This window comes from Cervus elaphus, chromosome 33 (genome assembly GCF_910594005.1).
Source record: "Cervus elaphus chromosome 33, mCerEla1.1, whole genome shotgun sequence".
Taxonomy (NCBI): domain Eukaryota; kingdom Metazoa; phylum Chordata; class Mammalia; order Artiodactyla; family Cervidae; genus Cervus; species Cervus elaphus.
The window spans coordinates 14,035,761-14,060,023 of record NC_057847.1 but is presented as its reverse complement, the minus strand read 5'-3'; the positions used below and the strand labels follow the sequence as shown (position 1 = coordinate 14,060,023).

The following is a 24,263-nucleotide window of genomic DNA, read 5'->3' as shown; positions in this document are numbered from 1 at the left end:
TATCCAACTCTTTGTGACCCCATGGACTGAGCACACCAGGCCTCCCTGTCTTTCACCAACTCCTGGAGCTTGCTCAAATTCATGTCCATCGAGTCGGTGATACCATCCAACCATCTCATCCTCTGTCAATCCCTTCTCCTCCTGCCTTCAATCTTTCCCAGCATCAGAGTCTTTTCCAATGAGTCAGTTCTTCACATCAGGTGGCCAAAGTATTGGAGTTTCAGCTTCAACATCAGTCCTTCCAATGAATATTCAGGGCTGATTTCCCTTAGGATGGACTGGTTGGATCTTCTTGCTGTCCAAGGGACTCTCAAGAGTCTTCTTCAACACCACAGTTCAAAAGCATCAATTCTTCAGTGCTCTGGTTTCTTTATAGTCCAACTCATCCAAACATGACTACTGGAAAAGCCATAGCTTTGACTAGACGGACCTTTGTTGGCAAAGTAACGTCTCTACTTTTTAATATGCTGCCTAGGTTTGTCACAGCTTTTCTTCCAAGGAGTAAGCTTCTTTTAATTTCATGGCTGCAGTCACCATCAGCAATGATTTTGGAGCCTCCCCAAAACATAAAGTCTCCCCAAAAAATAAGGTAGTCATATATGGATGTGAGAGTTGGACTATAAAGAAAGCTGAGCACTGAAGCATTTATGCTTTTGAACTGTGGTGTTGGAGAAGACTATTGAGAGCCCCTCCGACTGCAAGGAGATCCAACCAGTCCATCCTAAAGGAGATCAGTCCTGAATATTCATTGGAAAGACTGATGTTGAAGCTGAAACTCCAATACTTTGGCCACCTGATGCGAAGAACAGACCCATCTGAAAAGACCCTGATGCTGGGAAAGATTGAAGGTGGGAGAAGGGGATAACAGAGGATGAGATGGTTGGATGGCATCACTGACTCAACGGACATGAATCTGAGTAAACTCTGGGAGTTGGTGATGGACAGGGAGGCCTGGCATGCTGCAACCCATGGGGTCCCAAAGAGTCAGACACTGCTCAGCAACTGAACTGAACTGAAGCATTTAAAGAAAGTTGTTGACATGTGCCCTCCACCCTCAAAGTAGGTTTGGTAACCTCTCATTACAAAGAAGATTTTAGGAATCATCTAGGCACTTTCCTAAAGCCTAAAATTAACCTGATAAACCTAATACACCAAAGGAGTTCACGGTAAGGCACTCCTCAAACAAAAGGAAACTTTCACAATAATCTGAAGCAGGCGGCACTCGCCAGTAAGCTGGCCCTGCTCCACCTGGGGACGAGAAGAAGGTAACTCCGTATCCTGGCCTTCCAAGCCCCGAGTTGCTGTCGATGCTCAGTAGTCATCCAGGATGGGGATAATACAGATGACTGCTAATCCAGCCGGCAGGAAGAGCCTCCACCCCAGACGAAGATGGGCAAAACTCGCACATCGTCAGCGACACAGACTGTGTAGGGACAATACAAACGCAGTGGGTCCCAATCTGTTCCCCCCAACTGTCACCGAGCCTGCGGCAATCTAGCAAAGGCCAGGCGGCTGAGCGACATCACGTGTAACGCGCAGTCATTTTCCCACGTCTCGTCTCCGCCCCCTCCAGGCCCGCCGCTGCATAAGCGCAGGCGCAGATTCGCTTCCGGGTTCCGCTCCTCACTACCCACAATGCTCTGCAGCACCAACCTGTCGCAAAGGCCGCATTCCGGCGGCGAGTGAGCGAGTAGCTTTACGTGCGGTGCGACGGCAACGGCGGCGCGCGTCTTCCTCCTTTTCCTACCGCGGGGCCAGAGTCCCTGAGGGAGTCCAGCTGCGCTTAAGTCTGGCCGGCGCGATCTGTCTCCGCAATGCCCCCCAAGAAACAGGCTCAGGCCGGGGGCAGCAAAAAGGCGGAGCAGAAAAAGAAGGAGAAGATTATCGAAGTGAGTACCTACTCCCCTCCCCCACTCACGCCGCGAGTTCTCAGGAAAGCAGCCTCCCGGTTCCCCGCTCCCCGACTCCTGTTCGCGTCTTCTGGGCCCACGTGCCCCTTGCTTTGGCTCTGTGTGCCCACAGCCCCTTCTCCAGCCTCCTACTGACGCTCGCTGCCTCTCATCGCTATAGTGACGCCGCGGGCTCCCCCGCACTCAGCCTTTGCTTCTCCGCCCCACACAGCCGCCTTCACCGACTCCCGTGCGAAACGACCCCCACCCCTACCCCAGTGCCCTCACAGGGTTGTGTCCTCTAGTCACCGAAATTGAAGACGTTTCTAGGCTTGTCTTAAAAAAGAGAAATACGCTGAACTGTCTCGGACCACACTCTTTCTGGAAGGTCGACTTATGACGAGCCTTTGTGTTTCGTGTTTCTTTACCCATCACCTAGGAGTAGTGGTTACTTCCTTCAAGCCAACAGATTACTTCTTGGTGACATTTTTCGATCCACCTCTAAACTGTTTCAAGTTACATGAAGAGAGGAGATTTCTTTCGTATCGTATCACACTGTCTTGTACATGACGCTTGTCACACAGGTTCTGGATTAAATTTAAATCGAAAGACGTTTTAAGGGAGATGAGGTTTCTTGTCACTAGCTGTGTTGTGTTGTATCTGAATTTGTTATATATATATTTATGTAAATTCATTTAGTTCACTGATTCTATTGCCTTTTAATGGCAGAGGGAAGCTATTGACGTTCTTAAATGTTTTATATTTGTAGTCCAACTACTGTATCAGTGAATTTTCTTTAGAGAGTGAACCGTGTTTGAGATAACATAAACGTATCGTATGGACTTCTGTGGTGACTCAGTGGTAAGGAACCCGCCTGCCAGTATAGGAGACGCGGGTTCAATCCCTGCCTCGGGAAGATCCCCTGGAGAAGGAAATGGCAACCCACTCCAGTATTCTTGCCTGGGAAATCCCATGGGCGGAGGGCTGGCGGACTACAGTCCATGGGGTCACAAGTGTCCGACGCGACTTAGCTGCTAGATAACAAGGTATTTCTTTCCCAAATTCCTGCTATTAATCACTCATAATTAAACAGTTCCTCGTGTGCGTTAGAAGTAGTTGGAAAAGCCTTGACCATTTTCCTACATGAGATATATCTGAATAATTAATGGAGAGCCGTTTCAGGAATAATTAACTTTTCATTAGAACACGAAAAACCTGTTGGGTATTTTGAAATGAGATATTTATTTGTAAATGATTATTTTAATATTCAGTATATATAGCCTTGAAAAATGATAGCAGTGAAATCCTTCAGGGTTTCATTGTATAAACCTAATCAGAACTTGTGTTTGTCAGAATATCACAAAATTTTTAGTGTGTTGATTGGATTTAACTAACATGCTTATTTAGAATTCTAGTAGCTTTGGCAGGGTTCCAGCTCTGAAGCAGAACAGTGTATTCTTACCGCCAATTTGTGCTATTTAAGAACTGTCTTGAAGTAGCATAACTAGAGATTTGAAAACAATCGTCACCTTCACATCTGTGTCTGCTGTACCTCTTTGAACAATCTGGACTCTTGACACTTGGTAAATCTCTGGGGATGGTTACCTGATGGCATTTGGTGCTATGTGAACCAAGGGCATTTTAGGGGTGGCATTTCACTTGTTAACTTCCTTTACTGAGGTTGAATTAACACATTCAACCATGATGCAAAGTAAAACTCACATATAGACATGAAATTAAATATTACATGACAGTTAAAGTATACTTTATGCATTATTGAGTTTTATCTGTGTACAGTTATTTTTAAATATTTAATTTTGTTTTAAGCAGTTGTATTTGAAAATTATAGTATTCTCCTAACTTAAAAATGATAGCTGTGGATTTATTCATCTTGTAACAAGGTTATTTTTAAGGTAAAGAGAAGAGGACTTTAGTTTCATTAATGAAGACTTCACCAAAGAAAAATGGAAAATAGACAGCTGTATTCTGTAGCCAAAAATATTGGAATAGTGGGAGTAAGCCTTTCTGCCCACATTTAATATATGATGAGTGATTTTTTTTAATAGTAATTTTTTTTTTAAATGGTAGTGTGCTGCTTAGATGTTTACTCCCTCCAGAGAGGAACCACAATATTGTAAATTGTAGGTTAAGTTTTATCATTTTTTTGCGAAACTAGATTTGTAGAGAATACTATGTTATTCAGCCTGGTTAGGGAACAGTATATTCCATTTCATCCGGAAAAGCACTTGTTTCATTTTTTTGTACAATTTGAACACTGTTAATAGAAAGGCTTTTTATTACCAAAGCCTTTGAAAGTTAAGATGAAATAAAATATATATATTTTTAATTCTACACATTTTAAATTTAATTTTTATATACAACTTCTAAAGGTTACTTTCCATTGATGGTTATTACAAAATATAGACTATATTCCCCATGTTGTACAGTACATCCTTGAGCCGATCTCATGCAATATTTTGTACCTCACATTCCTACACCCCTATATTGTGCCTCCATAACCACTAGTCTGCTTTTTTTATCATCTTTTTTTTTTTTTTTTGTACTTTTAGAGTCCACGTATAAGTGATTTGTCTTTGTCTTATTTCACTTGGTATAATATCCTTCAGGTCCACCCATGTTGCTACAAATGGCAAGTTTATTCTTTTTTATGGCTGAGGTGTATTCCACAGTATATATACCACATCTTCCTTATCTATTCATCTGGGATGGACACTTACGTTGCTTCCACACCGTGGCAATTGTAAACAATGCTGCTGTGAACACTGGGTTGCATGTATCTTTTCAAATTAGTGATTTGGTTAGTTTTTTTCTAGGTGTATAACCAGAAGAGGAATTGCTGAGTCATATAATAGTTCTGTTTTTAGTAGCAGTAAAGGATACTTTGCAACAAACTTACAATGAACATGTGGCAGTTGAAACCTGGTTCATACTGATAGTTGATTTTTATTACCATAATATTTGTGGGAAAAGTATTGTCTATATTTGACATGTGAAAGGTTAATATTTCAGAGTCTGGTTCATTTTGGAAAGTTTGTAGGCATATGACCAGAAATTCTAAATTCACCAAAAATTGATAGTTAAGTAGAACATATGCTTTTAAGCAGCACTTTTGAAGAGATTTTAAATAAGTGGCTGCACTACCCACCTGTCCCCTCTTCTATACCTCTGTTGCTTCCCCTGCCACCGTCTTAGACACCCACTGTAGAACAGCAGCATACATAGGTTTTGAGAACTTTAAGAAGTAAAAAGAGGCATGAGAGGCAGCATAATTTAATGAAAAGCACCAGCTCAAGGCCAAATAGACCTGGGTTTGAGTCCCATATCTTGCATTAAAATTTCAAACTAGTTTAGTCAAGTTACCTGACCTATCTAAACCACAATTTCTCGTTAGCAAAATGGAGCTAATTCCTATCATTCCAGAACTGTGGGTTAAATGAGATGACATGTAAAGTACCTGACATATGTTCAATTAATAACAGCTGTTGTTAATTCATTATTATAAAAAGAACTAGTTAGGGAAGTTAATCAGACTGACCTGCACTATTTATACAGTGCTTACTTTCTGTCACTTGAAATAATTAACTTACAGTGCCTGCATTTTTTTTCTTTCCCTATTTAACTCCCCCAAATTTCATGAATTCATTTGCATTTATAAGTGTATGCTTCCCTGGTGGCTCAGACAGTAAAGAATCCGCCTGCAATGCGGGAGACCTGGGTTTGATTCCTGGGTTGGGAAGATCCCCTGAAGAAGGGCGTGGCTACCCACTCCAGTATTCTGGCCTGGAGAATTCCATGGACAGGGGACCCTAGTTGGCTCACAGTCCATGGGGTCACAAAGAGTCAGACAGGACTGAGTGACTTTCGCTTTCTTTATGAAATGAGTATATCAGAAAAGGTTATGGTTCTGTTAAACATTCATACAGTTGTCTCAAATGGCATATACTATTTGCTTTCTTTGGCTAAAATTTAATAAACTGAAATCAGCTTTGGGAAATGGAAGGTTTCTTAATGGAAAAGAGGAGATAATGGGTTAGGGCAAGCAAATAAAGGATGTCCAGCTAAGGCCTTGTAGCAGCAAAGAAGTAGTAATTGAGACTTAGAGGGACAGGATCCAGGTGTGTAAAGGATGGAGAAAGAGAAGTGATTCTTGTTGCCAGTGAAAAACTTCAGCTAAGGTCAACTGTTTATTACTTGAAGCTGGATTAACCAGAAGCAAAGTATCCATTGCATAGATGGACAAAAAAAATAGAAGAGTGCATGTGGGGATGAAACTAATGAGGTAGAACAGTGCTGGCCTTTGTTCACACTGGTGAACAAAAGGAAGACTCCAGTGATCTTTGAGCACTGTCTATTACTGACCTGCCCTCACACCCTCTTCCTTTTTTCATATATCTTAATTTAAGATATAGAGGCTTGTCTGTAAAAGAAGTAGGATTACTTAAGGGTAAGAAGGGGGAGAAAGTGTCAGTTTTAAGTCAGGTTTGGAGTTCACTGAATGTTAAGACTTTTGAAGCCTCTGGGAGCCATCCTTTTAGAATTACTGCCTGATCTCTAAACTCCTTTGTATTTTATTTCCCGTGCCTGAAACACACATTATTCCTTCCTTATCACCTTACCTTTGGGACCTTATTAATCTAATGAGAACCACTATTTCCCTAGGGTTGAGTGTAACCTCTTAGTCTTCCCATCTACTGTCCCTTGACCCTTAAATCCAGGTTACTCTTGAGATAAGGGTCTCTCCTATATTCAAAAAGAAGGGAGAGGGAGGCTTTAAGTATTCCAGATTGCAAACTATCCTCTTTTCAAGAGGTACTGTTAGTGTATCAGGTCCACAGTGTAGTATTCAGAAAACTTTGTGTACCGACCGACCCTGTAACTTAACTGGTTTCTCTGGGAAGTAGTTTTTCATGGTGGAAAGAACAAGAACGTTACTTAGACTCAAATAATACCTGAACCAGACACAGATCTCAGTGTTCGGGGGAAAGAAAGGAAGAGAAGCAAGCCATCTACAAGTGATAAATTTTACACAGCTCCTTTAATTCCCTCACTGAAGTAAGTATTATTAACCTTTTTGCGTTTGAAGAAAGAGAAACAGGTTAAATAACTTGTCCAAGGTTGTTATTGAGGCAGCAAGTGGCAGAGTTAGGATTTTGGTTCCCGAGTCCTTCCTGTTAACCACTGTGCTTCACCTCCTTGTAATAAGTCTTTTGACTTGCACTGCAGTCCTGAAATGCTAGTAAGTTGAGATCCACTTTACAAATAAGAAAACTGGCAAAGAAGGTAATTTGCCCAGTTCTGTTTGGTACTGGAGCTTAGGCACTCTAACTCCAGAGCTTATACTCGTAAATCATTACACTGTACAGCCTGCCCCTTATTAGCAGTGTTACTTCAAAAGAATTGAGTTTCAATATCCACATTTACAGAATGAGATAATATGATCTTTAAGAGGATTCAATAAAGTTATATATTCAGGAGTCTATGTTTAGTGAATGCTAGATGTAAATAAGTGTCCTTTATCTCTGGAAAAAACAATAATTTCCAATATCTAATTAGAGACTTTCAAAAGACAACTCATTCATTATCTCTTTAGACTGGTTAATTATGTGCTAAAGCAGTGTAATTAAACCTGAAAAACTGTTTTTCTTCTGGGATCTGGAGCCTGTACACCTCTACCAGAAGCTTTTGTCATGAGTACTTTCTAGCTGGCCAGCACCCCTTAGAGGACTTTTTTCTTTCCCAAATCTTCATATATCAGTATCTGTCTTTCTGTTTGGCCTTGCTCAATTCTTAGTTTGCTTCTCCTCTGTATTAATACAGAAAGCATGAACTGAACCCCAGACAGGCTCTTTTGTGGCAAGACATGTATAGATGGTATTCCACTTTCATGCTAGTAACTTTAATCTGAGGTTTTCCATCCCCTCATGAGACCTCATTTTTTTGTAAAAGGAAAGTACTTTATGACATTTCACACCTGGTTGCTGTATGCAGTCATCTCTCCATATGTCACTTTACCTTTAACCATTTTTTTCTTCTAATTGGATTGTGTATTAAACTCTATAATATATAAACTCTATAAACAAGGGAAGCCAACCATATTTTTTTTTTAAAAATACAGAGAATATCAGCTTGTATATGCCACCTGCCACCTTTTTTTATATGTATAGGCTGTAGGAAATTCATGTAGAATTTTGTAATATCATGCAGTATTAAAGCACAGGCATTTAAGTAGGGAAACTGAAGTTTTGCTATATGGATGGATATAGATGAGATGAATCAGGAGCTGTTTCCCAATGAGAAATAATCTTTTAAAACTAAAATCCTCTTGAACTTTATGATCTTGAGAGCATTGAAAGATATGTTTTATTAGTTTTTTCCACTTCCAGTTTGTTCGCATAGTTATATAAGTATTCTCTACCTATAATAACTTTCTTCTCACTACCCTGTCCCTTCCCTTAGAACTAATATCTAAAATAAAGGCTTTAAAATAGCCACTTAATTTATTTCAGATTGAATGCCTCTCAAAAGATCTCAGGTGAATTTAAGACCTTTTTGCCCCTTTCTTCCTTTTCAAAGCTCACTTATAAACGAGCATGAAGGAGATCCAAACTCTGACTTGAAACTAGAAGACATCTGTAATTTTGAACCTCAGCATACGAAAACTGATAGTGGATGGATGATGGGTTGCTTAACTGATCTTGTAGAACAGAGCGGTTGGGCCTGAGTGCCCACCTAGGAGTGTGCCATTGAGAAGTAAGTGGGTTTGCTCTGCAAAATTTTCCAGAAACTCAACCATGGCAGGTACTAGGTAATGCAGAAGGCAAGGGACTGAAAACTGAGGGTTTAAAGTACAGAAGTAACTGATAGTTTTTATTTATTACCCCTGCGAGAAAGAGGGTGGTTATAAATCAGGAGGCCTCTCTGCTTCTGTAACTAGGCACAAGGGATGTGGGAGGCATGCTTAAAATGTGAGCCTGAAAAGAGCCACTAAGATGTCTATGTAGTAAACTAAGAGACACCTCCTACCTGCTCTCTTCTTCAGTCCTCTAGCCAGGCTTGTTGCTGTCCTAGCCGAAAGATCCTTCTCAAGAGAAAGAGAAAAGACAGGAAAAAAGACTTACGGATACCAGTGTTTGGTGGTTTCCTGATAGGCTTTTCACCTTAGGATGAAGCTCACTCAGTCTACCCTCCTGTGTACTTTCTAGGGTTCTCAAACAAATTACCACAAATTGGGTGACTTGAAACGACAGAAATTTATTCTCTCACAGATACGGAGGCTAGAAATCTGAAGTCCGGTGCAGGCAGGGACAGTGCTCCCTCAAGACTCTAAGGAAGAATCTTCCCTTGCCTTTTCTTTCTTTTTTTTTTTTTTTTTTAATTTAAATTATTTATTTATTTTACTTTACAACATTGTATTTGTTTTGCCGTACATTGACTGAATCCGCCATGGGTGTACATGTTTCTGGTGGCTTCCAGCTGTCTTTGGCATTCCTTGACCTGGAAGCTGTATCACTGTAATCTCTCTGCCTCTTCCTGCACATTGCCTTCTCTCTAAACCTGTTCACCCTTTTCTTCTCTTATAAAGATACTAGTCACAGGATATGTAATCCAGTGTGTCTTCGTCTTAATTTATTATAGCTACAAGGACCTTTTTAAAGTCACATTCTGAGGTCTGGGTAGACATGACCCTGAGGGGACACTATTCATCCTACTGCAGCATTAGTAGTCAGAGACTGTCGTTTCGTGCATGTAAGGTGCACTCCACAAGTGATAGCTGCTATTGTAGTGATAGCTTTCCCAAAGTACTATTTGATAATATTCCAAATTTAAAGTGTTGATTTTTAGTTAGGAATACTTCAATTTTAGTATTTCTATTTTAGCAACAGCTAGTAATGCATGCATTTTAAATTTGAGTTCTTTAATTGTTTAGAGAGGATAGTTCTATTACCCAAGAAACCAATTCAGAACTTTATGTATCTGCTTATGCAGTATTCCCCAAAATGTGTTAGTAGTAAGTTCATAATCCCTCATTTTTTGCTGAGAAAAATGCTTTCTGAGGTAAAGGAAGATTTAGGATGGCTGCCTCCCCTCTGGGTAAAGGTTTTCAGATATCCTGTGCATAAGAATTAGAAACCCTGTTGAATAAGCATTTTCCTAAACTTATTTGATTGTTGAACTAATTATACTGTTGTAACAACTCTGCATATCCTGTAATACTGATATTCTAAAACAATTCAGAAAAAGCATCATAGACTAACAAGTTTAATGATAGTTATAAGTATGTATTGAATCCTCAGTTCAGTTAAGTTCAGTCGCTCAGTCGTGTCCGACTCTTCGAGACCCCATGAATCGCAGCACACCAGGCCTCCCTGTCCATCACCAACTCCCGGAGTTTACTCAAACTCATGCCCATCAAGTCGGTGATGCCATCCAGCCGTCTCATCCTCTGTCGTCCCCTTCTCCTCCTGCCCCCAATCCCTCCCAGCATCAGGGCTTTTTCAGTGAGTCAGCTCTTCGCATGAGGTGGCCAAAGTATTGGAGTTTCAGCTTCAGCACCAGTCCTTCCAATGAACACCCAGGACTGATCTTCGGGATGGACTGGTTGGATCTCCTTACAGTCCAAGGGACTCTCAAGAGTCTTCAACCCCACAGTTCAAAAGCATCAGTTCTTCGGCGCTCAGCTTTCTTCACAGTCCAACTCTCACATCCATACATGACCACTGGAAAAACCATAGCCTTGACTAGACGGACATTTGTTGGCAAAGTAATGAATCCTAATGTATCGTTAATATAAATTGCTAACATATTTCAATACTGTTTCTCATTTAGGACAAAACTTTTGGTCTGAAGAATAAGAAAGGAGCAAAGCAACAGAAGTTTATCAAGGCTGTCACTCATCAAGTTAAATTTGGTCAACAGAATCCACGTCAGGTAAGTAACTTAAATTTCTGCATTTTCTTCATATGGATGTAATACAACATTGTTGCAGATAAAAATGTTTGGTGCTATAATTGTGTTTCAAGACAGAATCCTACTCTGTAAACTTACCTGCATCTTGTCTTGGTTACTCAGCAATACCTTCTAGATACTCTTCCAGGCCATTTTTATGTAGCTCTCATTTATTCCAGTGGCTGCATACTGTTCTATGATGTGGATGTACTGTATCCATCTTTTCACTCTTTATGAGTAATCACTTTGTTTCCAGCTTTCAGACTTTAAAAACAGTTCTACAAGAAATTCTCTTGCACAGGTGTTTTTACATGCATTTGTGCTTTTTATTTATGTAGCATAAGTTATCTGGTGACATATTTCTAAATAAAGGGAAATGAACTTCTAATTTTAAGAAGTTTGCCTGATCATTCTCCATAGAGATTGTAATACTTCACATTTTCATTTGTAGTGCATGAGTTATAGGTACTAAAGCTCTTTTTAATGTTTTCCAATCTGATTAAGTATAAAGTGATACCTCATTTTTCTTTTCCTTCTTCCTAGTGAGTTTGAAAATTTCCTTAAGCTTTTTGACTGTTTGAGTCTACTTCTGACTTTTCCCTTCAAATCCTTTGCTTTTTTGGTTTTTTGTCTTTTTATTGTCAACTTGTGAGAGAGATATAGATAATTTGTGATGTTTCTGTTACATTTTGCTGTACAACAGTCTACATTATAGATAATTTGTGATGTTTCTGTTACATATTGCTGTGCAACAGTTTTTAGTTTTTGTACTGTCAGATATGTCTAGCTTTTCTTTTATATGGTTGAAGAGGTCTCCCCTGCCACCAGATTATGTGTTTTTCTTAGATTTTTTTTCTATTTACAGTCTGTAATTTATCATATAAATTTATTTTGCATGATATTTCCTTTCAAGTAAATAGCTAGCATCATTTATTTCACTGAATTGAAACATCCCTATTGACATATATTAAAGTCTCATATATATATTCGGATCTATTTCTAGATTCTCTTTTCTTTCCCTAAACCAGTACCACATCGATTTTGATTATAGTGGCCTAGTAACATATTCTGTTAGCTGATAAGGCAAGTCCTTTCCTTTAAGACGTTGCTCCTTTTCTGTTTTTCTTGGCTGTTCTTAGGCATTTATTTTTCCAGATGAATTTTGGAATTATTTTTATCAATTGGCAACTCATTCAAAAAACTTCAGACACATGTTCTTCAAATCTCTGTATTCTCGTTTCTTTTTTTTAATGTAGATCTTTTGCTTTGAGTTTAGGATTTTATAGCCACAGACATTTATTTTAAAAAGTACTTTTTTCACCCCCCATCTCCTTTTCCTTAATTTTGAAACACCTTTTTTTCCATCTGAAAATACCAAAATATATATTCATAAGATGGTTAGCTTCTATCACTGATTCTGTCTACAGATTAGTACTTCCAACACTTTTCCTTCTCTTATGCATGGTTTGACTCAAGAGCCAAAAGCTTGATCTTCTACACTGCTGACTTAGTAGCCTGGTCTAATAAAAATGTATGTGCAGGCTTTGGAATCAGATCAGCCTGAGTATGCATCCCTCTATCTTATTTGTTTTATGATCCTAAATTATTTAATGACACTGGTCTTCAATTTGTAGTACAATGAAAGAGCAATTACCCTTGTAGGTTTTCTGTGATAGTTAAATGAGAAGATAAAGTAAATCTTCTGGCATAATGTAAGGATTCATTTCAAACATGTTTCCTCTTCCTGTTTTTTCCTTCCAGTGGGAAGTATATTGACTGGTAATTTAAAATTTCATCAACCTTAGAAAGCCATAAAATGTCTTGCGGACTTGAGAGTACTTTCAGTAATACATTTTTTATAATCTCTCGGGTAACTGGCCTTTTATCTGTGAACTTGAGGTATCTAACCACCATACTTAACACTGGAAATGAGCAGCAGTCTTACTGTTAGAGCCAGGCAAAAGATTCTTCCTCCCCCCACCCCATCCCCACCAAACCTGTGCTGCAGAGGATGACCTTACTTTGTGTCTCCTCTAGACATATTTCTCCCCACACCAGCTCAGGGCCTCAAAGTCACTTACCCCAAGTCCATCTTAAGATACATTTCACTGCCCATGTGGCTGAAGTAGTCAATGCGAGGGTATGTGCTGGGAGTATGGACAGAGTCTAGATCCAAACCATGTCCTCCCCTGCACCTGCTGTCTCCCCGCACACATGTGGTGGAAAGAGGAGGAGCCAGGGATTGATTCTTGCTTTACTGCCGTGCTCCATGTGGAACTCCATGAAACCTGAGTGTTTTAAATTTGAACCTGCTCTTCCATGTCACGAGGTATGTTTGTCAAGTAGGGGTACAAACCATACTTTATTTAACAATCGTTTGATTTCTAACATAAATACTTACAAAAGTGGTTCTGATCCCCACAAACATCTGATACAAAGAATACTTTTATTAAAAATAAAGTGATTTAAGTTTTTATTTTTAGAAAACTTTTCTCATTGTTCTGTTTAAACACATCTGACCACATCATCAAAGCCAGGATTTAGAATGTCTTTAACCCTATTATAATACTTGGCCAGTTCTTTCCTAAAATTTCCTTTCCCTTTAATACTTTCTTGTCCTGGATTTCTATTTATTTCTTTGATGTTTCTTTCGTCCTTTAACAAGCTTTTCAGGTTCTTTTGGCTTGTTTAACATTGATACTCTTCAGGATACTGTTCTCTGCTCTTACACTTTTTTATGGTGTCCAGGCATAATCTCATACACACCCTTTATTATCTGTAAGCAGCTATTTCTAAAATCTTTATCTCAAAGCTGACCTTCTATCCAGGAATCAAGATCCATGTCCAGCTGCCTCCTAAATAGTTCCACCTTTCTGCCCTGTCAGCATCTCATACTAAGTATGTCTAAAACTGAACTCATCTCCACCTCCTGCCATGAAACCTGTTCCTCCTGCATTTCCAGTCTTGTTTAGCATCACTAACCATACAAATGATAGTCCTAGACTCCTCCCTCTCCCTGATACTTCATGTCTAGTCAGTCACTTAGTCCTAACAGTTTTAGCTCCTTAACAGCTTTCTTCCACCTTTTCTCCATCCTTGCTACTAATGCTGTTTTAAGCTCCTATGCTTTCTTGGCTACAGCAATTGCATTAGCCTCCTAATTTTCCTTGCCTTCATTCTTGGACTCCTTTCAGTCAACTCTTCGTAAAATTGTTATTATGATCTTTATGAAATGCAGTCTGATTGTGTCACTGGCTTACTTTAAACTCTTGAATCTCACCCTGTCCACCTGTTGATACAGTCCATATTTTTCATGGATGTCTATCATAGCTGATTCATCTTTGCATTGGTTGAAGCTTCTGTTTCTGCACTTCTTGCTTATCAAAAGAATTCATTCATAAAGTATTAGCTCAGTCTAATTTTCTTAGGCATATAAGCATTCTTTGTTTCCAGAGCACCGTGTATTATATTATAGTTGCTGACATGTCTGTCTTCCCACTAGATTCTGAGCTTCTTTAAATAAGCATCTTTGTCTTTTCATCTTTGTATTCCCTGTCATCTAACATAGGACCTGACATATAAATGTTTGGATGAAACCTCTAATCATATTAGGTATGTAAATTGTGTGCCTGGAACTATGTCATATGTCATGTTTGTTTTGTTTTGTTTGGTCTCCCACATTGACCTAGCCCAGTGTTTTTCCCAAGGGTACTTACAGGTATTTGTGTTGGTGCAATTCTTTATTGTTTGGGACTGTGCATTTTAGGATATTTATATCTCTGATCTTCAAAATGCACCTACTTATTTCTGGGGAGTAGGTTGTTGTCACAAGAAGAAATTCCCAGGTGAGAACCATTTGCTAAAAATGCTGGGCATGTAGCATATGCTTAATAAATGCTATTGCTATAAGCTTTTGAATATGCTCTTAACTTGGCATGGTACCATGTATAGGTTTTTTATGAGTCAATTGCTCTACAAGATTTAGCAATTTCATTTACTAGTTTGACACACCATTTAATATATACTGGAAGGCCATTGTAACATTGATTTTAAGAAGTAAGAACTATATACATGTAATATGTGATTGTCTTTGTTATGTCAGTGATATAGACATTACTGTGTAGTGAAAACAGTTTTATTATATGGCATCAAATTTATATATCATACCTGGTAATATTATAGGTAGCACAAAGTGAAGCTGAAAAGAAGTTGAAGAAAGATGACAAGAAAAAAGAATTACAAGAGCTAAATGAGTTGTTCAAACCTGTAGTTGCTGCTCAAAAAATAAGTAAAGGTAAACTTTAAATTTCAGAAGTGTTTTTACCAATGTAATTCATATTTGAAAATTCTTAAATGTTTTCTTCAGTTGTATATGCTGTGAAAATAATACTCTGTCAAAATTATCTATGTGGATTCTTATTACTCCTTTTTATATGTGCATACCTGTGTCATACAACTGTTACGTCCAGCCATTAGCCCCCCAACCCCCATAAGAGAAGATTAAGGATTTTGGCAGTCTACTAGTTGATTTATAATCTCTGATCTTTGGTGGTAGACACAGCAAACCTATGGTTATAAAAACTGCAAATCCCAAACTCTTGGCACTGCAAGTACATTTATATTTATATTTCTCTTTTGCCTCTTACCTCATTGACTCCCAACTAGACAAGTAACTATAGAATAACATATGCACTTACTTGGTTTCCTACCCCTTTGCTCTCTTTTTTTGGTAAGAATAAAGCAAACAAATACAGATATAATGTACTATAGAAAGAACCTCAAAGAAATGTCTTAATATTCACCTATATGTGTGGTATTTCCTCTCACACCAGTGAACAGAAAATAACAAATTAACCAAAAGTATTTGTAGCTTAGAAAGAAGCTGTACTTTGTTATCTGGCAGTTTTTAATATAAATGCTATGTGCTCTTTGACTTAGGTGCAGACCCCAAATCTGTAGTATGTGCATTCTTCAAGCAAGGACAATGTACTAAAGGAGATAAGTGTAAGTTCTCTCATGACTTGACTCTGGAGAGAAAATGTGAAAAGCGAAGTGTTTACATTGATGCAAGAGATGAAGAGCTTGAAAAAGGTATTTTTTTTTAAAGATGTATTCTTAAAAGTAGTTATATTTTTGATTTGTTGTTACTAAAATATTTAGTAGCTTGAAGACCATTTCAGTCTTAGTAGGACTTTTTGTCCTGAAGAATAGTTTGTTGTTTTTTGTAAAATCTGAATTTATCATATTATGGCCTTTGATTAAGTAAATGAAGATATTTAAAAACCAGTGGCAAAAGAAAAAATAAATAAAAACCGGTGGCTTATTTTGTCTTTGTCTCTCACTCTTTTTTCTAGTGTTACCTTCTCATTTGCCTGAACTACTTAGATTTGGTGAAAATATCACAACACTGTTTATTCTTACCTTTGGTGTTTTAAAGGAAATGCTTTAGGTCATGAGTTTTATAATATGACTTTCTTGTATAAGGATATATGCAATGTATTTTGGGGACAGTAAACAAAATTACAGTATTTAGTCTCCATATCTCTCTCTATTTAGATACTATGGATAATTGGGATGAGAAAAAACTGGAAGAAGTTGTGAACAAGAAGCACGGTGAGGCGGAAAAGAAAAAACCAAAAACTCAAATAGTATGTCCTTTTCTTGAATTGAGTTGCTTTGGTATTTATCATTAGGGAGAGTTATGTGGCAAGATATTTCTGCTATTTTCTACTAGATTATTATTTAAATTACTGGATCTTTTCATAAAGATAAGGTGATCAGGCTTTGTGTTTGGAATATACAAGTGTCAGTTATGCATAGTTCTTGTTCAAAAGTGACTTAAAAATCCTGTGATGAAAGTTCTTCAAATGCTATTTTCTGAGATGGTTTTACTTTCTCAAACAGGGATGAATACACGTTTTCATAGAAGAATTGTTAACTTTTTATACAAAATGAATGGAGGGAGAACTGTTAAACTACCCTGTCTAATTCATAACTTACTCTGTTTTAATGGTAGGGAGACATTTAATCATAAAAGTAAAAATATTATTTTGTATGAATTGCAAAAATGAGTTTTTGGTACATAATGATTCTAGTATTATTCCAGGAAATGTACTTTTACAAATCAGTGCCCTGTTTCTCAGATTTTACATTCATGTCCACGTACTCATTCTGTAGTATACTTACAAGTGAAAAATCTTGCTGTGTTAGAAAAATTCTGAATATTGTTTTTACTTATCTCTTGTAGTCTTTTAGGAAAAGAATATTGCTTATTAATTTTTCCTTCTTATTTGTAAAGTGTATTACCTAAAACTTCAGTACAGTTTCATCTTGCACCCATTCATACCGTGCTCCCTTCTTATACAAAATTGACTATAATTTCAGTTAATCGAAATAATGTTTGCATCTTTACTGCTTGTGGTTAGTTTTTAGAAAAGATCAAAACAAAGTTATTGGTTTTATTTTCTTGTAACCATTTTTAATTTCTCATATTTAAAAACCACTCTTTGGATTGCATTTACAAAGACTAAATGTCAGCAAATCCTTTTGTATAATTCAGTTTAGAGCAATGTCAAAAATAAATATTTTATACAAGTCCTCTCTAAAGGAAAGTTACCATTGTATTAGATATTTTAAGATTAATGTATATTTACATTTCTGTACACAGGGTATTCTCTACCTAAGTGGTTAGCTTAAAAAAGATGTGAATTGAATGTAACTGTTCCATATACCTAAGCATTTACCTCGGAAACGGACCACACTGAGCCACTACTTGTGATTAATACTGTCTCTAGGTGTGCAAACATTTCCTTGAAGCTATTGAAAACAACAAATACGGCTGGTTTTGGGTATGTCCTGGAGGGGGTGATATTTGCATGTATCGTCATGCACTTCCTCCTGGATTTGTCTTGAAAAAAGATAAAAAGAAAGAAGAGAAAGAGGATGAAATTTCATTAGAAGATCTAATTGAAAGAGAGGTAACTGGTATCTTTTTCCTACCATAAAACTCTAAAGCAGTATTGTGAAATTCTAATATTTACCACTTGGGGGCAACAATAGCATGTTGTTAAGAAAGGGAAAAAATAATACGAATTTTTCTCAAAGCTTCCTTACTTTTTATTTGGTTAATCTTACATGTCAAAAATGTAAACCTAGCCATAATCATGATATTAATTTTAGGATTGTGAAACAGTTTTTTTAAGTGCTAGCCACTGGCTTATCAAACAAATTATTTTCATAAGATTCATATACTGCTATGTCAGTTCATGAAAATGCTTAGTCAGTATTCAGAATGATTGAAGTTTTAGATGTTTTCCTTGATGTCTTTATTTTTTCACCATTTTGCCTAGTTATTTATTGGTTATTTTAACATGTGAAAGGAGACAATTCCTCTACAGCTTTTCATGTATATTTCATCATTTCTGGCCTCAAGGACTCTTCATCTGCTCATCTCTGGTTCAGCACAAGAATTTTATCCTTTGAGCTAGCAGATAGGTTTATTGAGTCAACAGATAAGGCTTCTGGCAGTGACATGAAAATGTTGAGATTATTGGAAATATTAGATTTAGGGTTGTATGCTTCAAACAGTATCCATTTTGCCTTGCTATGGGTGATCTAAATATGTTTTGTAAATGTCTAACTTTGAAGTTATATACATTTGTTCTTGAAAGGATGTATCATTTAGTGTCTCACAGGAGGCAGTATATTGTGATAAAAAATGTAGACTTGAAGTCAGATATATTTGGAATTATTTGTATCCTAGTTCTGCTACATATTAGCTAAAACCTCATCTTTTGAGAATCATAAATGAAACTTGGATGTATTGCTGCTTTTCATATTTATTGTTTTCAGCTATTGATTTTAAGACTTTCTCATGACAAGTTTTACTCACCTTCGATTTTGAAAAGACATCTAGCTCAGAATAATGTATTTTATAATGTTTAGAAATGTTTGTATCTGTGGACACTCATTTTGCTCCTTGCCATGAAAAGTAAAGATAAAGCAGTTAACTGCAGATTTAATGTCTTCATAACAGTCATAGCAAGGACTTAATTGAACTAAGAAAAAATGATTAGATATTATCATAGATAACTTTAGGGGGGAAAAAATTAACTTTTTTATCTTTGCAGCGTTCCGCCCTAGGTCCAAATGTTACCAAAATCACTCTAGAATCTTTTCTTGCATGGAAGAAAAGAAAAAGACAAGAAAAGATTGATAAACTTGAGCAAGATATAGAAAGAAGGAAAGCAGACTTCAAAGCTGGGAAAGCATTAGTGGTATGTCCCAAACTCCTAAATAGGTTTTCTAATCTTTCTTTCATTTTATAATTTCTATATTATGGAAGATTTTATCTCTATTTAATTATGTATATGTCTAAAGTCAGTGACCAGCAGAGATTTCCCTGGCAGTCCAGCAGTGAAGACTCCACTCTTCTACTGCCAGGGGCATGGGTTCAATCCCTGATGGAGGAACTAAAATTCCACATGCTATGTGGGACCACCAAAAAAATAAAGGATTTTTAAAAATAAAATCGATGACTAAGAAATGTTTGAAGTTTGTCCTGAGTTGATATATGTGTGTATTTGAATAGATCAGTGGTCGTGAGGTGTTTGAATTTCGTCCTGAACTGGTTGACGATGATGATGAGGAAGCTGATGATACCCGTTACACCCAGGGAACAGGTGGTGATGAGGTAAGAAAGATGCTTTGGCACTTCATCTTCTCATGTTGATTGAGAGAAACAGAGAGAGTGACACGAGAGCATATAGTTAAGAGTACTAACTTGGAGGCCTTGGTTCAGATCCCTACTCTACCCTGGGAAATTAGCTACACTCTAGGCCTCCACTCTCATCCGTAATACTGCCATAATGATAATCCCTCCGGTCACAAAGTACTTCTGAGAATTAAATGAGTTAGTGAGTTCATATTTGTTTATACTTCTTTATACAACTTGGGATAGTACCTAATATAGTGTTAAATGCTTGAGTGTATTAGCTGTAAAATGTTTTAGTCTCCCTCGCAAAAAAAGGTTTTTGTTTAATACTTTATAATAAAAAAAAATCAGGAGACAGAGACACTAAAAGTACAGAGAAGGGAGCAGAAGACAGCAGCAGAATTATTGGTAATAGATAAACTTGGTATTACTAATATTAATATTTTAACTATTAACTATATTGATAAAATAGCAAATAGCTTTTGATTTTTCATATGATTATCATAAAATTCTGACTTCTGCCTTTGAGTTAAAAGATTAAAATTATTGTATATGTAAAACTATGATGTCAGGAAGAAGCTTCAAGTGTGACATTTCTTTTCCTTTCTCAAAAAGTGTATAAAAGAAGTGAATTTTGGCAATAGTCATTTGTTTTCATTTGGCACTGTTAATTTTCTGTCATTAAGATAAATGTCAGAGGTAAAGGGCAAGTAATTTATGAAAACTATTTTTATAAGTAACACTCCTTTTCTGTGTGTTTTTAAAGGTTGATGATTCAGTGAGCGTAAATGACATAGATTTAAGCCTGTACATCCCAAGAGATGTAGATGAGACAGGTATTACTGTAGCCAGTCTTGAAAGATTCAGCACATATACTTCAGAAAAGGATGGTAAGTATGCTAATCTTCATGTAATTCCACAAACTAAGAAACTGTCTAAAGGAGGTTAGACCAGTCTTGGCAAACTTAGATGGCTGCAGGTACCAGACCAGTAACATAAACGTATGATTTGGCTGAATATAGAGGTAGTAAATAGTGGAGGCTGTGGAAATGGGTGGCTGGTTGGATATTGAAGCCATTAACTGAAACTTCAAGGAAATGAAAATGAGTTTGGGAGCACACGAGTATGAGATATTTTGCTTTTCAAAAGTGACATTGTCTAGGATACTGTGTAGACATTCCCAGGAGGAAAAGGTTTGAAAGTCATCTGCATTCATAGCTAACAGGGAATGATTTCACCCAGGCCCAATACATAGGATAAGAGTGTTCTAGAACAGACTGCTGAAAACATTAATGTTTTAGAGTAGTAGAAAGGAAAAAGCTTGGGAAAGTTACTGAGAAGAACAGAATTTCAGGAAGATTAAGTCGGGTGAGAGTTAGAAATAATTAATTATGATTGGGGAAAGAAGCGTAAGAACAGAGCACACAGTTTTCACTGGGACTACAGTGGTATGAGGAGTGAGGAGAACAAGTGAACTTAAATCACTCGCATTTAAGGACTTTTAGAGGGAGACATGGTCATGAGAGAAGGGTCTTTTAGAATATGGGAAATCTAAATATTATCTGTTGACCAGAAAAAAAGGATCTGAAAAAGAAAAATTGAAGACGAAACAGTGCTAGATATAGAATCAAGATCTGGAACTATAAGTAGTTAAGTTTGTTCGATTAAGAATAAGAATGGTATCGGGATGGGGAATACGTGTAAATCTATGGCTGATCCATATCAATGTATGACAAAACCCACTGAAATGTTGTGAAGTAATTAGCCTCCAACTAATTAAAAAAAAAAAAAATAAGAATAAGAATGGACAGGAGGCTGGCTCATGTATATTTGGAAATAAAAGATTGCTAATACAATTTATATCTAATTGTGCCTTGAGTAAGAAAAAAAAAAGTTTGGCACAGTTGCTGTGAAGGAAAAGGGTAGACAAAAGTTGAGAGGGGGAAAAAAGCTAAACCTTATTTTTACAGTAAAGAAATACAAGTTATAACTGGAAAAACTGGCCTGCCCTCCTGAGATTTGAGAATACTGTCAGACTATTGTCTTAATGGCAATTGCAAACTAATTTGCTCCTTTTAGAAGTAAGGCTTTGGTAGTAATAGGCACAATTGCAAGTACCTCAGAGGTTTTAATTCCTAAGAATTTGTCATCGGAGATGTATGAAATAACTTTAAGCTATTGCAAATTCTCTTCTGTTCATTATTGGTGTCATTGAACAAGAAAGGGAAGCATTTTTGTTTTGTCAGTCATAATAACTATAGCCTGAAAGAAGTAGCTGCACAGCCCCAGGATTATTTTTTCCACAATTTGATGACAAGATGAAATGTTCCTGCATTTACACCATTACAACTCGTGTGACTTAACTACTATTTGTAAAACCAAAAACTCTGTAGCTGCTTGTATCATGAACATTTTTTAGATCACATAATCATTTATCAAAATACATGGAAGTTGACTTTAAAAACCTAATTGTTGGGCCATGTAGAGAATACAGAGTTGTATAAAATAAATCTTGCCCTCAAATGTATGAACCATTAAACAATCAGATGTCTTCAGTGAAAGACATATTTTATAGTGGGTTTAGAAAACTGATACAGATAAGCTCAAAAAAAGAAAAATCAGTTCTTGTTAGAGTAATCTTAAGGAAGGCTTTCATGGAAAAAGGAAAAGTATATCAGTCTGTAACTATTCCTAATGGACTAGTGTTTTCGTTTTCTAGGCCTTATTGATTTTAATTTTTATTTTTAGAAAACAAATTAAGTGAAGCTTCCGGAGGTAGGGCTGAAAATGGTGAGAGAAGTGATTTGGAAGAGGACAACGAAGGGGAAGGACAGGAAAATGGAGCCATCGATGCTGTTCCTGTTGATGAAAATCTGTTCACTGGGGAAGATTTGGATGAACTAGAAGAAGAATTAAACACACTTGATTTAGAAGAATGACACCAAACAAGTCAATGAAAAAATTGAGCCAGCTCAACATGAGTTGAAATTGACTACATTAATTTTTTTCCACCTAAAACTCTTCAACAGGATGTTTGTTTCCCATGCTGATTATGGAGGGCTTACTTCCTCCAAAAAAGGAATATTCTCCCTACATCTTGTTTTCTGACTTTGGCTACATCTCATAGTAAGTTCAGAGTAGTTCATGATAAATTAAAGATAAGTGGTCATTGCAGAAAATGATTGATGGTTGTAATTGTCCACTCAAGTAGGAAGTGTAAACTGCTTTTCCAGCTTTTGATTTTCATTGGGCATGTGTTGTTACAAGGACAACATAAATTTAAATTACCCTTCATTTAAGGCAATTTTTAATGAGTGATTCTATTTCCTTTGTATTTATATGTTCAAAAGACTGCCTAAGATATGAGCCTGTACTTCATCAAGGAAACTGCATATGCAGATTCAGTATTGTATATCTTTGGACAATTAGATGGACATTTAAAATGAAACTTCATTAATCTGACAGGAACAACTGCAATGCCCTGTGTTAAACTGTTTGAAACCACTCCCTTTTCTTTTTTGCCAATAAAGTTGTAAATAAAAACAGTGATACAATAAATTCCAAATACAGACCTTTTTTTTTTTAATGTTTTTCTCTGAAAGTCTTCTGTTTCTAGCTTGAGAATTTTTACTAAATATCTATTAGAATTAACTGTCACAAAAGACACAGACACTTAAAGGATTCTCTTAATGCCGATTACCGGACTGAGTGCTGATAGCACTGCTGTGAGTTTAGTAACACAGATACTTAGCCTCAGAAAGAAACTATGGATGGTGTTATATGAAAGGGTAATTACTGAATTGATAGATCATCAACCTAATTAAGTATCACCTCCATGCATATGGGCTAGCAGTGCAGGTAAAGCTGTTGTACCAAGTACTACTAAAGCATCATTGTGGAGATCCATTGTGTTACACTAGTATATGATGAAGTTGGATAACCTTGTGTAAAAGAGTGTAAAGAAATCCACCAGAAAAGTGGGCAGGGGGCCTTTGACACTGATACATTTTCAAATACGAATACAGTGCTGCTTTTGTTATTTGCTAATCTTAATGGATTTTAAGGCAATTAAGATAATAGCAGTAAAAGGTCAGGTGACCTAGGCCCTAATTATATGATTTTTAAATTCTTTGAACTTTAGTTTCTTTGTCTGCATAGAGAAGTTAAAGTGTTTCTGAATTGTGAAAGCTAAGAAAACATGATTGTAAATCTTATTAGCGATAACATCAAAGTTGATAGAGAAATTGAGTTCTTGACAATTCAGTACTATTAAGGTTTAGACTATCAGGAGCCAAGTTTCCCATCTACGATGGAAGTATACTTTCATACTTTTCTATGAAAGATTTATTTCATTGTTTTTATTAAAAAGCTTTAAATACTTTAATAATGAAACATTTCAATTTGAAGTATTATTTCTTACAGCAAGCATTTGATTTTGAAAACCAGTTTTCTTTAATCAGTGAGTTAAAAGGAAAATGCTATAGTGTGAAAGTAATTTTCATTACCCACGATTCTTTACACATAGGACAGCCTTCATCTAATTTGCCTGTCTTCCATTAGAAAAAAAAATATGCTCAGAGAATGCAAAAAAAAAAAATTTAATCTGAAAAAAATCAGAATACAAAATTAAATCATATACAGGCATACCTCAGATATTTTGAGTGTTCAGTTCAAACAACTGCAGTACAGCAAAA

General features: G+C 36.8%; 1 protein-coding gene across 1 annotated transcript; it reads left to right on the top strand.

Annotated features, from left to right (window-relative positions):
* The first annotated feature begins 1,670 nt into the window (after positions 1-1,670).
* On the top strand, positions 1,671-23,140 carry ZC3H15 (zinc finger CCCH-type containing 15). Its single transcript, XM_043894484.1, has 10 exons — positions 1,671-1,889; positions 10,737-10,838; positions 15,039-15,150; positions 15,795-15,947; positions 16,413-16,504; positions 17,651-17,833; positions 18,986-19,132; positions 19,447-19,548; positions 20,336-20,459; positions 22,318-23,140. Exons 1-10 carry the CDS (start codon positions 1,815-1,817, stop codon positions 22,506-22,508), a joined length of 1,281 nt encoding a protein of 426 aa, XP_043750419.1. The 5' UTR covers positions 1,671-1,814; the 3' UTR covers positions 22,509-23,140.
* Positions 23,141-24,263: the final 1,123 nt, after the last annotated feature.

Coding starts and splice junctions, on each gene's coding strand:
- ZC3H15 (XM_043894484.1), top strand. CDS start 1,815: ATGCCCCCCAAGAAACAGGCTCAGGCCGGGGGCAGCAAAAAGGCGGAG. Junction 15,151..15,794: donor TGCTCAAAAAATAAGTAAAG/GTAAACTTTAAA, acceptor TCTTTGACTTAG/GTGCAGACCCCAAATCTGTA. Junction 20,460..22,317: donor ATATACTTCAGAAAAGGATG/GTAAGTATGCTA, acceptor TTTTATTTTTAG/AAAACAAATTAAGTGAAGCT.